The sequence below is a fragment of the Enoplosus armatus genome, chromosome 12 (genome assembly GCF_043641665.1).
Source record: "Enoplosus armatus isolate fEnoArm2 chromosome 12, fEnoArm2.hap1, whole genome shotgun sequence".
In the NCBI taxonomy this organism is placed as follows: domain Eukaryota; kingdom Metazoa; phylum Chordata; class Actinopteri; order Centrarchiformes; family Enoplosidae; genus Enoplosus; species Enoplosus armatus.
In genome coordinates, this window is record NC_092191.1 from 4,984,679 (window position 1) to 4,997,726 (window position 13,048).

At 43.7% G+C, this 13,048-nt stretch overlaps 1 protein-coding gene across 1 annotated transcript in view; it reads left to right on the plus strand.

Annotated features, from left to right (window-relative positions):
• LOC139293847 (homeobox protein Meis1) overlaps window positions 1-13,048 on the plus strand; it is an 80,044-nt gene that overhangs the window by 12,627 nt on the left and 54,369 nt on the right. The window contains exon 7 of the mRNA XM_070915454.1: window positions 2,947-3,058. Coding sequence (XP_070771555.1) covers window positions 2,947-3,058 — 112 coding nt within the window. The remainder of the gene's footprint in view (window positions 1-2,946; window positions 3,059-13,048) is intronic.

Here is a 13,048-nt window from a genome sequence, read left to right on the forward strand (position 1 = left end):
CATTAAGGGGACATAGAATAAATCAAGTGTGTAGCTATGTGTGCAGAGGGACAGCTCTCTCTCTCTGTTTCCTCCAGCCTTCTGTTTATGCATCCATTCATCTTGTGGCTTTACATATCCTATATCGTGAGCGTGGACCTCTACATTGTGTGCTGTAGCCTTGTTGGCAGAGGGTGTGTGTGTGTGTGTGTGTGTGTGTGTGTGTGTGTGTGTGTGTGTGTGTGTGTGTGTTTGTCTTGTCAAGGTGTGTGCTTTTTTATAAATAGGGATTGTGAGTATTGCGGTTCTGTGATGTGTTTGCATAAGGTAGATGAGAAGAATGTGTGTGTGTGTGTGTGTGTGTGTACAAGCCAAGTGACCAAAAAAAAAGTGTTTTAGTGTATTTGTGTATGGGTGTGTGTGCACACATGCTGTGCGACCTGTGTGTACTGGTATGTGTGTGTGTGTGTGTTGTGTGATCTCAGCCGTGTGTGTATTAATTGCGTGTTAGATCAGTGCCGGGCCTGTTCCGTCCAAGGGCGGCCTGTGATTATAAATAAACTCCCAGTCCCCGCGGAGATGCCACCAGGTCCTGTCTCAGCCCCGCCCCCTTTCCCATGGGGCCTCAGCGGCCACCTCCCAGCAGGCAGAGCGCTCTTTTGTTCAATTACAGCTAATGCAGTAGTTTGCCATTTCACCCCCTCCACTTTCTAATTATATTTTCAAGTGGAATTTGTGACAGAATTAAAACAAAAAGAAAATGAAAAAACATATCCTTTTTTTGTCAACTGAGGCTCTTGGGTTTTTTGTTTTAATACTTGCTGTTCGACGTCCCCGGGGTACTGTGCTATTCTTTTCACAGAGCTCTGAATAAACAAGTTCTGCTCATTTTTAAAAGCTGCACTTTCGGAGGAGCTGGCAAAAGCCAGTGTTAACTATTTGCGTGCTGAGCATGTGGTCTGGATTACCTCACTTCTGATGTTCTCTGGAGTTACTCGGTTATGCACGGGTGTTTCATTTTTCAGCGTTCTACGGTCAGCAAAAAAAAGAATTTGTATGAAGCGGAAAAAAAGAGACCCTCTTAGTATCTTATCCCTGTTAAAATCAACGTTTATCTACCCAATCACCATCCTAGTTATGCCTTTGTGCAGTGAATTTCCTCTTTATTGCAAAGGCTCAAAGCCTAATTTGGAAAACAACGATTATATCGTCCATGTAAGCACTGGATTATAATTTCATAGCCCAGGGCTCTAATAGACCCCAAATGTGTTGAATTTGCTGACTTGTATATTCTTTTATGTTATTTTATTCCATCTACATTTTGTTTAAAACAAACCCTGTGTCATGAATTAATGTCTACCTTTTTTTTTTCTCCTTCATAATTCTAAACTCCAAATCCTCCTCGCAGAGGCAGCGCTGCTTGTAGTATCCCGATTGAAACCAGTTGTTCCCCCGTGTGTTTCTCTCCCTCCTCTCTTCCTCCGTGTGGGTTTCTATCACTCATTTCGTCACGTAGCCCTAAAAGCGTGAGGCAAACGCCACATTGCCCCTTGATATTTGCTTCATTTGATTTGACAGAGCAAAGATAGGCTCGCGCGGGCGGCAGAGTAGGCTCGAGTAAGTGTTTGTGTGTGTGTGTGCGTGTGTGTGTGTGTGTGTTTTGTTTGTTGCTCGGTTGTTTGTGATAGCTAGCTGCTGCGTGTGATAAGACATTAGATTCCATTTCCTTCTATTTTGAAGTCTCTATTCTCTCCTGTCCTCAGTGCTAATGTTGCTTTTCAGAGGCACTGAGAGATACGAGGTTACATCTGGTTTAGTTTCAACAACATGTTGCAGCTTCGTACTGAGTGTGTTTGTTATATGCACTATACATGTGTGTGTGTATAATCTGTGAATGCGTATGTGTGTGAGGGAACTTAATATGTCTGTATCTGACTGTGTGTGTTTGGTGTCTGCTTACCTGTGTGTGTGTGTGTCTTCCCTTCATCCTTCTGTCTGGACCATTTACTCCCTATTGTCCAGTTTGCAGCACACACACACACACACACACACACACACACACATATATATAAACCCAGGTCTCCTGAGTCTCTCTTGTCTCGTCAGCTACTTGTGTTCATGTGTTATTTTTCTTGAAGTTGTGGAGAAAAAAAAACGAACCTCCACGTTGTGGTAACACTTCAACTTTTAAATTTGTCAATATAAAATTTTAAGTCAGCTTCAGTTTGGTTGCTCACGCTGTATTTCTGTTTCATTTTGTGTTTGAAAAAAGGATTGTGGGAAAACTTCAGCTCATTTGGTTGTGTCTGTGTTCTGGCGCTGCTTCCCAGAATTCAATTTAAATCGACATTAGTGGGATTGGTCATCCTTTTTTGTGTTTTTACTTTTGAACAAAACAGAGGATTTATTCTTATGTAGCAATACTTTGAGTTATTTACCTCTCGCTCCGTCTCTTTCTGGTCTGCTCTGCTTGGATGACATCACTCCCTGGCGCTGGCTGCGGCCTATCTTAAGTTGTAGCTGTTTTGTATTTTCATCTGCTAGTGGTTTGAGCCAAATGGAGGCAGCCGTGGATTGCATGCCTCAGAAAGCTGGGAACTAATACAACATGTTCGCTCGCTATTCGTCTGGGCCTTTCTCTTCATCGAGCCCCAATAATCCTGATTCCATAAGATTGCTGCAGCGGCTCACACACACTGCGTGACTCGGCTGAGAGTTAGCAAATAATGAATTTCTCTTTTTTGGAGTGTGATTTGTGTTTGTTTTTTTGTGTGTTTGGGCTTCCTTCCATATAGTGTGCAGCATACGTAGACAGAAGTTTTCAAAAGCAGATAATAGATCATGCACGCTTAAAACAAAACAAAACAATTACTCATAAAATCAACTCCACTGATGGAAGAAAAATACAAGAAATTAACTTTAACTGATTAACTGACTGTCTCTGTCCTCTCCCTCTCTGTGCGACAGACGTCCTGGAACAGAGATCACGATGACACGGCGTCCACACGCTCCGGAGGAACGCCGGGGCCGTCCAGCGGCGGACACACATCACACAGCGGCGACAACAGCAGCGAACAGGGTAAGAGACTGAGCATCTTTTCCTTATTAATCAGGTGGAGGAGAAGGCGAGGACAGGGACACGTGTACGACAAGGTGCTGAGTATTTTACATCTGCTAGATTATATCATATACATCAAGTCCATGATGGGAAACTTGATCATGTGCTCAGATGAGGTTTGACAGGCTTATTCAGGCTGTTTGAAGAGGGATTACGTTTTTGCAGCAGCTCACAGTTGCTGCTACTAAGGAGAGGAGAGGTCAGAGGTCACGGTCGGCCCTATAAGAGCACTTCTGGACCTGCTCGGCACATTGGCAGAGCAGACATGGTTCCACCCTGGCAATTGTTTGTTTCACACTCTAGCATGTAGTTTTGCTTTACATCTGAGCATATTTGGTTGTGTTTGTGTCCTCGTGCTTTCATTACACCCCAGATTACACAGTTCATATTGTCTGTGCTGTGTGACTACTTAGCTTTGCAGAGCTCCCTGCCAAGTAGGCGTCCCTTTCTGCTCTCTTTCTGCTCTCAGTTTTCTGAGGATCCAGGATTTATTTTCTGCTGTCATATGAACCCCTTGTCATAAGATGGGGATGTTTTAGTGTTGTTTGAAGGATTGCATGCACCTGCACCAGGAATTCTCTTTTACGAGGCCCATAAAACCATTTCAGATTTCTCAGTGGATATCATTGAATACAATTTTTTTTTTTTTTTTACAGAATATGAAAATCTGACATATTTGAGAGGTTTTTCTGACATTGATGATTAGTCATATCTCTTCTCAAGAAGAAATGGATGTGAAGGTTGCAACAGTTACTGCAGGTTGTCTTTGACAGCTTATGCGCTTGAACTGAGACTAAAATGTGCTGGGTAGGAATTGTTAACTAAATGTGTAAAATGTTCATAGAACGTTTATTTTTTTACACGTTAGTCTACACTCCCTCCTGGACCAGACAACTCTGCTGAGGCTGGATGTGTGTGTGTGTGTGTGTGAGAGAGAGAGAGAGAGGCAGCAGTAGGCGTGTGGGTGGTGGTGGTGGTGGTGGGGCAGCGTTGCAAACAAACTGTAGGCAAAAAAGCAACTTCATATATTATTGAAGGCGATGTCAAGGCGAGCAGTTTGCAGGGTTGCCAGTGCCAGGAGGCAGAGCCTGGGTGGGAGCAGCGAGCGCCGCCATGCCTTCCACTCCAATGAGCAGCCATTTATATAGTCAACACATACACACACTCTGTCTCTCTTTGTCTCTCTGTCTGTCTCACACTCTGTCTCATCCTCTCTCTTTCTGTGTCTTTCACACACTCTCTCTCTCTCTCACGCATGGTGTTTGTCTTCCTCTCTCGCTCGTCATTAAGGAGGAGCTGAGGGACCGAGAGGTGAGACACGGGTAGCGATAAAAATAAAAATAGACAGATAATGTTGAAGGGAATGAAAAAAAAAGAGTGAAATTACAGTGAAACAGGGGAAGACAAAGCAATAGTGTGTGTGTGTGTGTGTGTGTGTGTGTGTGTGTGTGTGTGTGTGTGTGCGCGCGCGCCTCTACCTCTGATGACTAATGGTCTGGAGCAGCCAGGCAAGATCTGATTGGTCGCTCTAATGAGCGTGCTCTGTGCTGAGTTTGGGCTCCTGCTTCTGTGACCTTTGCCCTCTATTGACCAAACTGACACATCATTTTTCACATCTTTCCAATTATAGGTCCACTCCTTATGTTGGCCCGCCTCCTCTCACTCTCTGTCTCTCTCTCCTCATATCTCCCTCTTCACTCCCCCCCCACCCCCCCACCCCCGACTCTCCCCGGCTATATTGTAGGTTTTTGTTTGTTGTTGAAGTTCATTAGAGGGTAAAATGTGGGGTAGTGTGTACATGCGCACGTTATGCGTGTGTGTGTGTGTGTTCATTGAGGTGCTTTGAAGTGTTACAGGAGAGTTGGGAGCTAAACAGTATGAATGTATGTAGGTATCAATTTATCTGCGGGTTCTGAAACATGTTTGCTGAGACGGTACAAAGTAGTAAAGTTACCTGAAATCATTATTGTTTTCAGTTTCATTACCATAAGCGTCAAATGAAGACAGAGCTTGGTAACATTATAATACTTAAAATACTTTTTCATCTGCAAACACAGATGGGTTTATTGTCACTTTCCTATTGTTATCATTTATTTTTACACTTTCATTAACTATTTTCAACAATGAATAACATCATAATTCCACTTACTTATGTGGCCAAAATATATATGGACTCTTGCTCCCTGCAGCCAGGTTCCTTCTTCTTCCTTCATGTGGGTATAATGTTCAGGTGTCCACATACTTTTGGCCATGTCGTGTATTTCTCTTAAATTTAGCATTAAACAGCTCTTTCAACATCTTTCTGAAGCCTGCAGACTGATTTCTCATGTATGTGTGTGATTTCTTTGTTCATGTGGTGTTTATGTGGACACACACACACATGCACGCACATGCACGCACAGACACACACACACACACACACACACACACACACACACACACACACAAACAGTGTGTGTAGAGCATCAGGGCGCAGTGACAACAGTAAATACCGGAGGACATCTTGGACTGCTTTCAGGTTTATATGGGTTAAGAGCTATCACTGCCACGTCATACTGGCTCTGGCAAATTGTGTGTCAGTCACTTGGTAATCCCAGTAAGCTGGTTATTTATCTGTTTGGCACTTTGCTCACTCTCTCCCCGACAGTTTCACCCTGCTGTCTCTCCTCCCTCTTTCTCGCTCTTTCATCTTTACATCCTCCCTCTCTTCTCCAGTTTTCCCTTGTCTCCCACCTACTCTCGCGTCTCCCTCTTTCATTTCATTTCTCAGTCGGTTTCTCTCTCCTTGTGAACCCTCCGTGCTTTTCTCTCTCTCCTCCCCGTTTTTTCTTCCATGCCTCCCACTCGCTCTAAAACACTACCTTTGTTTATCCTTCTTCTTTCCCTTTATCTCACCTCTCTTTGTTCCTTTCGCTCTCGTCTTCTCCCTCATCTTTCTCTCTTCCATTTTTCACATCTCTGTTTTTCCTCTTTGTTTTCCTCTCTCATTTTTATTCTTTTTGCTGCATCTTTCTCACTTGTTTATCTTTCACTGTCCCCTTTTCTCGTCTTCTCTTCTCTTTTTTATCATCTGTCTCACCTTCCCTGCTTCTCTTCCTTATCTTCACTCCTCTCTCTGCACTCTTTCTTTCTCTTACCTCTTTCCTTATTTCCTCCTCCCATTTCTTCATGTTTCATTCTCGTACTCCCCCCACCTCTCTCTCTCTTCTACCTTTAACAGATTGCTTTCTCACTGACCTTTCCCTCTCTGTCTCTCTCTTCCACTTTCTTCATTTTCTTCCTCTCTGCCTGTAGAGCGACACAGCTAATGGCCATCTTTCTCTCTGTTACTCATTCTCTCCTTCTCTCTCTCATCTATCCTTCAATCTGCCCCCTTTACTCCTTCTCCTCATTCTATCAAGCCTCCCTCTTACTCTCCTTCTACACCTCATCTTGCACTCAGTCTTTCTTCAATTCCTCCCTGTTTGTCTCTCTATCTTTTGCCCCCTTCTTTCTCCCATCCTCCCCCTCCAGCAGTGCGAAACAGCTCAGAGGAACGATGCTGGATGGTCGAGGGCCTTTAACCAGTGAACACCAGTCTCATCTCTCAGCCTTTTTTCCGAGGCTATTCCGGAGACAAACACATGATCCGCTCTGCCCTCTTCTTTGAACGGTTCACTACCCACTGGCATAAAAATCCCCATCTCCACCCGGAAATGTAGCATTCACCCAAGAGCTGCAGGAATTGTGACGAGGTCTCCGCATTATGTAAGATCAGAGGTCTCCACGCGCATGATGTTGGACTCGATTGCAGGAGAAGATAAAAATGAGATATTTAATGATAAGTCTTTTTCATCAGCAGGTGTTTTGCAGTGATTTCTCAGTCTCACAGTGAGAATGTGAGCAATTATAAAAAAAACTTTTATATTTTAGCATGTGGTGACAATGCTCACATGCTGAGTTCTTATGGGTGTTTACGCTTTGACCACAGTGCTGGTGGTATTTTTTTTAGCACTGAATTCCATTGGCAGTCAGAAAAAAAATGGAGGGAGGATCACATTTGCTTCACACATGTCATTAAAATCAGTCCTGGGTGTCTCCTCTCTCACTAAAAGAGCAGACAAAGAAGAAAGCCGCTTATTTTTCTCCTCCCTTTCTCTGGGAGGTCTTTGTAAACATCCACAAGCTTCGACAGGGAGAGTCAGAGAGCGGCCCTGTAGTTAATTAGTCCCACTCTATTAGCCCAGCTGTTTGCTAGCTAGTTCCTACCAACAGGCCCCTTTGTTTAATACCCAGAAGCCCTCTTGAGAAGCCTCATTGTAGCTGTTGTTGCCTTGGATCATGCTTTTCTGTGAAGAGTAATGCTCGAAGGGCAGAGGAAAAGCCAACAGATCATATATGCTTGCGATTGAGGGGGGGTCCCTCACGGACATGAGCGGGCCTTCTCTTTTTCTCCCAGTATAAAGTACTCCTCTTTGCCTGTGTGAATTTGTAAGGACACCCCTTGGCTTCTCCGATGGCCTGGTGTGCGAGGGAAACAGAATAACATTCAGGCACTGAATCGGGCAGCTGCAGCGATGTGGATGCGAGTTGAGCGGAGCAGAGTGTTTGCTCTGTTTTTGAAAGCTACAGGGTTTCCCTCTCTGCTTGTCAGAAACATCCAGGGAGTGAGGCGATGACTGGCGATATTAGATATGTATCACCAATTACCCAGACCGTTTGTAAAAAGTACAGTGTGCCGCGCCAAGGCAAATATCTCCCTGTAAGGCTATGTGTTAGCGTCTGCATACATTTCTAGTGTCTGAGTAGTGGCCTGAGATTTCTGGTTGTTGGTCTGATATCTAGCTCTGAGGTTTTTCTTCTTTGGCTGGTGTAGTTGGAGGAGTGCTCCAACACGAAATGTATGCTGATATTTGCTTTTTGACTGACCTGAACTGTGTGCACGTATTAGTCTAATATGTGTAGTTAATAGTCTAATATAGACGGGGAATATACTGTATATAAATGTCGTAATGGCTTCCCCTGTTCGATTCCCAGCTGGTACCATCCTGGTGGAGGATATGGTACCAGGCCTGCCCCTTCTTCAGGATGTGGCTCTAAAAACATTTGGATAGCCGGCTTTCCTGTTTTGATATACATTTGAATATCATGTGCTAACACAGCTTCATCCCAGTCATTCTGAATCACTGTGTATAACCTCCGCTGGCTGTGAATCCCCATCGATCAGGCTGGAATATTCCTGATGCTGTCATCCGTCCATCCACCCATCCAACCTCTGTGCCCTCCAACAAGGTCAGGCCACAGAGGAGCTGTTGCTCTCTGTCTCCTCATTGGCCGGTCTCCAGGGCCGGGGCGAGCAAACGGGGACATGGACAGGGGTGCCAGGCAATCAGCAGCCAGATCCGGCTCATCCAATCACTCGGCTTCATGTGGCCAACTCAAAGTCACCGATTAATTGGTCCGATTGTCCAGTAGACTGGAAGAGAGAACTGTGTGTGTGTGTGTGTCTATGTGGAGTGTGTGTATTCCCCTCCCTGAATGGCTTTTCTCTCCCAGTAGCCTTTAGCTGCTCTTGAACATTTTCAAGATAATTAGTTGCGCTTTAATAAGTGAGTAAATACTGTAAAAACATAGGAATGTGAATTGGTTACATTGGCTCACATACAATGACAACTCTGAAAGTATGAATTTGACAGCTTGCAGTTTCTTCCACACTTAAACACAGCAGTGTTGTAATGTTGAATTTATGAAAAGCAATCATTTGAGCGCATATCAAAACAAGAAGTGATAATTATGTTGAATTATTAAAAATGCATGAATCTGCAAGTAGGACTATAGAAAGCTTAAAGAGACAGTTTTGTGTGCAGGTTGTCTAGACATTGTCTAGACGTTAGAGAGAAAGATCCTCAGTCCGGTAATTGTCTTACTGGTGTCCAGCTTCCCTGGTAATCTGTTTAAATGTGAGGCTCCGTGGGTAGATAAAAGGTATGTGGTTCCCTTGATTAGTCTGCAGTCTGTATTACTGGAGGTGTGTGTGTGTGTGTGTGTAAGTACAGTAGCTGGCAGACACAAACACAAATCTCTCTTTGATATTCTCCGAGTGTGAACACGGAGAAAAAAAGAGAGAGGAAGACGAGGGAAATGAAAGAAAAGGACAGAAAGAAACAACAGAATGAGAGCGTCAGATAAAGAGGAAGGAAAAGAATCTCAGAGTGAATACTGTGAAAATATTTTGATGCTGACTGGAGCAGTGTGTCCATGAGCAGTTATCCCTGATGAGTGTGTTAAGTGCTGCTGAGTGTTGTTTGGGAGTCTATCGAGGCGTATGCATCGCTGCTAGCAAACAGCAATATCTCCTCTGCCAGTTCAGAGGTGAAAGAGTTGTGGCCGGGCCATCTTAAGCTCGCTATGTGTGTGTAAGCGCGTGTTAAAAGAAACTGTTTAATATCTGCAGGGTCACAAGAGCACTTTCAGTTTGCATGCTGTTTATGAAAATCAATATTTGAAAGGCATAAAGGGTAATTGCGTCTCAAAACACCTTCAGAAAACATCCCACGACGACTCAGCGTTGCCGGTAGGAATGTTTATTCTGCCTCAACTGGATTTACTGCAACTCAAACATTATTATCTGTGGTTACCTGGGACAAGAGATGTTTGTCCTTTCAGTGTCCAATCACGACCTCCCTCTCTCAGATTCGCTGAGATCTTTACGACCTCGTTCTATCGCGGCGGCCGACGCGTCAGCCAACATGTAGTGACTCGCCTCGCAAGAAAATGATAGCCCTCAATGACTTTTTATTGCCTCGTCGGCAATAAGCAAACTCAGAGTGGCCTGAGTTTGCCCCTCTTCAAAAAGAGGAAATTGTATCAGGTTCCCACAGCGAGGGGTCAGTTTGCTTTTAGGATTATGGCTGGTGTCAGCAGGCCACCGGGGTCGTGTGGAAGAAAGAGTCAGAAATACAAGTAAACAAAGTGACTTCCTCAACAAACTCCTCTCCTCTCCTCCGCCTCCCTTCACACATGAAACGAGCTTCTGCTTTGTCAATCAGGTTCACTAACTTGTGTTTTATTGGCTTCGAGAGCGAATATCTCGGCTGTGAGAAGGTAATAGTCATAAAACTGTTTGATATGGTGTAATAAACGGTTATTTGACTGTTTGACTTTGGGGTTTATCTGCTGTTTGTTGCTGAGCATGTGTACACATCATCATGTGAGCCTCATATCTGCACATATTATCTCTATTTTCTCTCATAGCCTCCGTCTCTTGTCTTCTCTCTATATGCCTTTTGCTCTCACTACGTCATTGTTTTTTCAATTTCTATAATAAAATTCAGGGGAATGTGTGCTGTGCACATTTTGAAGGTGAATAAAATGTTTCCCCCTGTCTCTCTGTTACTTTAAATCCCTCCTGCATTCATTCAGTCTGTCTCTCTCCGTCTGTTGGTTACATGTGGGCATGTTTGCATGACCGAAGAAATGCAAAGTCTAGCCCAGAACATTACAATATGCCTTGTGTGCACAATTTACATGAAATACATATTCATTCATGACATGCATGCTCACGAAATAGCTTCTCTCTGTCAGCTTGTCTCAGTCTTTGTGCCCACGTAGGTTGAGTTCTGTTCAGAAGGTCTTTCAAATGAAAACATTGGTATCATCAATGCCTGTTATTTCTTACAAAGTTTCATGTGTTGCCTTTTTTTTTATCTTCCTTATTTTACCCATAAATGCACTTGGATCACACCGTGTAGTTTGCTGCTGCTCCAAGAAAGAGTCCAACAGCCATTCATTTGAAAGAAAAAAAAAGAAAAGAGGTTCTACTTCATTTGCTTCAGTGAGGGAGAGCAAGCGGGAGGGAAATGTATCTTTCGCTCCCATGTTATAATTGTGGCACGCTAATGATGTAGACACATTCTCACTGTCTGTTTACAGGAAGCGCTCTTCTTTAATTTGCGACTGGCGTGAATGCCAAATGCCTATATCTAATTACTGGTGTTTGCTAAAAGATACTATTTACACACAGTCTTTGCCTTGTAGAGGTCTCACTGTGTGTTGGGGTGGAGAGATTACGACAAGAAAAGTTAAACGTGTAAACGTGGTAAAGACTAGTTTTGTTTTTCAATTTTATCACCAACGTTTGTCTGCGTGCAGGAAGTGAAAATTAGGATAAGAGGAGATCTTTTCCACACATGATTTGTACATTTGAACATGAAGATGTTTTCATTCAGCGCCTCTAAAGTCAAGATATTGTTTGAAAAGTGTCATCTGAGGACTCCATTCAGGTTTATTTCTGTATGAAGCACCATAATTTGCAACATTCTCATGTAATCATGTCCTGAAAGAAGATGCCACTTTTGTCAAATTACTGGATATCTCCTTTTGGGAGGAAGTTCTTTAGCTTTGATTTGCAAATGTAAACAAGTTGAAATGTGGTAATGCACTTGTCATGCAAATGACAAAAGGGTAGGAAGTTGAAGCAGGCTCATTCACTTGTGAAATTATTTGTGTGGAGGGTCTTGTGTTCTTGCCATGGGAAACTTGTCATGGTGCAGAATGGTGACAAATTTGGACCAGTTTGCGCTCCTTATTTTGTTTGTTTTCAATTCAGCTGCAAATTGCCTGGAATCACACGGGGACACACATGCATGATACCCACAGACACACACACACACACACACACACACACACACACACACACACACACACAAGCTCTCTCACAGACAGAAAATGCCCTGGTTCTTAATCGTGGCCAGAACAGGTTCATAGGGAATCACAGCGACTCATCACTGACGTGTCACAACGCATTACATCTGGCCGATAAAACAACCTTAAACTCTCTCTCCTCTTTCTGTCTTTCCATTTCTCTCGCCGCTGACTGTGCCTCCCTCCTCCTCCTCCTCCTCCTCCTCCCTTGAAGAGGAGCTGAGCTCTGGGCCCAGGAGGCCTCTGATCAGATAGATGTTAACTTTTCAGGGAAAACCCTGATAGCAGGCTGGAGAATTCAGACGATCACCTCTGACAGTGGATGACAGGAGTGACCAGCTTTCCTGCTGTACAGGAAAAAGCTTCAATTAATTCTCTTTTTTCAGACTATTGATTTTAACTGGATATAAAATAGACATACTGTAGTTGGGCATTCACTTGTATGGAGGGAGAATGAGAGGAGAAGGAATGGAGGAGGGAGGGGGAGAGCAAAGAGACAGGGTATTAGCACTTTGTTCAGTGGAGAAGCATTGTTTGGCCCCTTGGCACACACACAAATAAGCAACTCACACACATACACAAACACATGCACAGAGCACCAACGTTTATTTAAGCTTTTGATAAAGAGATTAGCCCCATCATCCTACGCTCTTAAGCTAGCCGAGGGGGTCCGTGTTCAGGAAATCCTGGCTTTCCTGACACATGGGCTTATAGGGGAACCTGGCTCAAGCAACACTTATGTGATATTAATACAATGCCTAATGGTCAGATTAACATGGTCTGGGAGGGCAGTTCGGTCAGATTGGTGTGTTTTACGTGGAGAGTTTGAAAGAGGAAAAGAGGCAGAGAGAAGTGGACAGAAAGTTAGACAGAGAGAGAAAACGACAGAAAACAGAACAAGGAGGCGGAGTAGTTGTGCCAGCTGGGCGGTTTTTCCTTATTATTAGCCCTATCACAGTGGTTGGAGTCCAGCTTAAAGCTACAAACAGCGAAGTGCTAATTTTAGCCTCCAAAGAGGATAAGGATAAATAGCTTGCTGCCAGTTTGCCATATGGTCCCCTGCCGATTATATTGTGTCAGGAATATTTTCACCCTACCCCCAACACACAAACATACACACATATACACACAAACGCACTCACATATCTGTTGTTTCAGCATTCATGGCGCAGGAGATGGCTTTATCTCAACATGTGGATATGATTGAGGGGTTCAGGAAGAGTTTTAGAAAGAACATTATCACGCAAATGTCATTTTTAAACACATCTA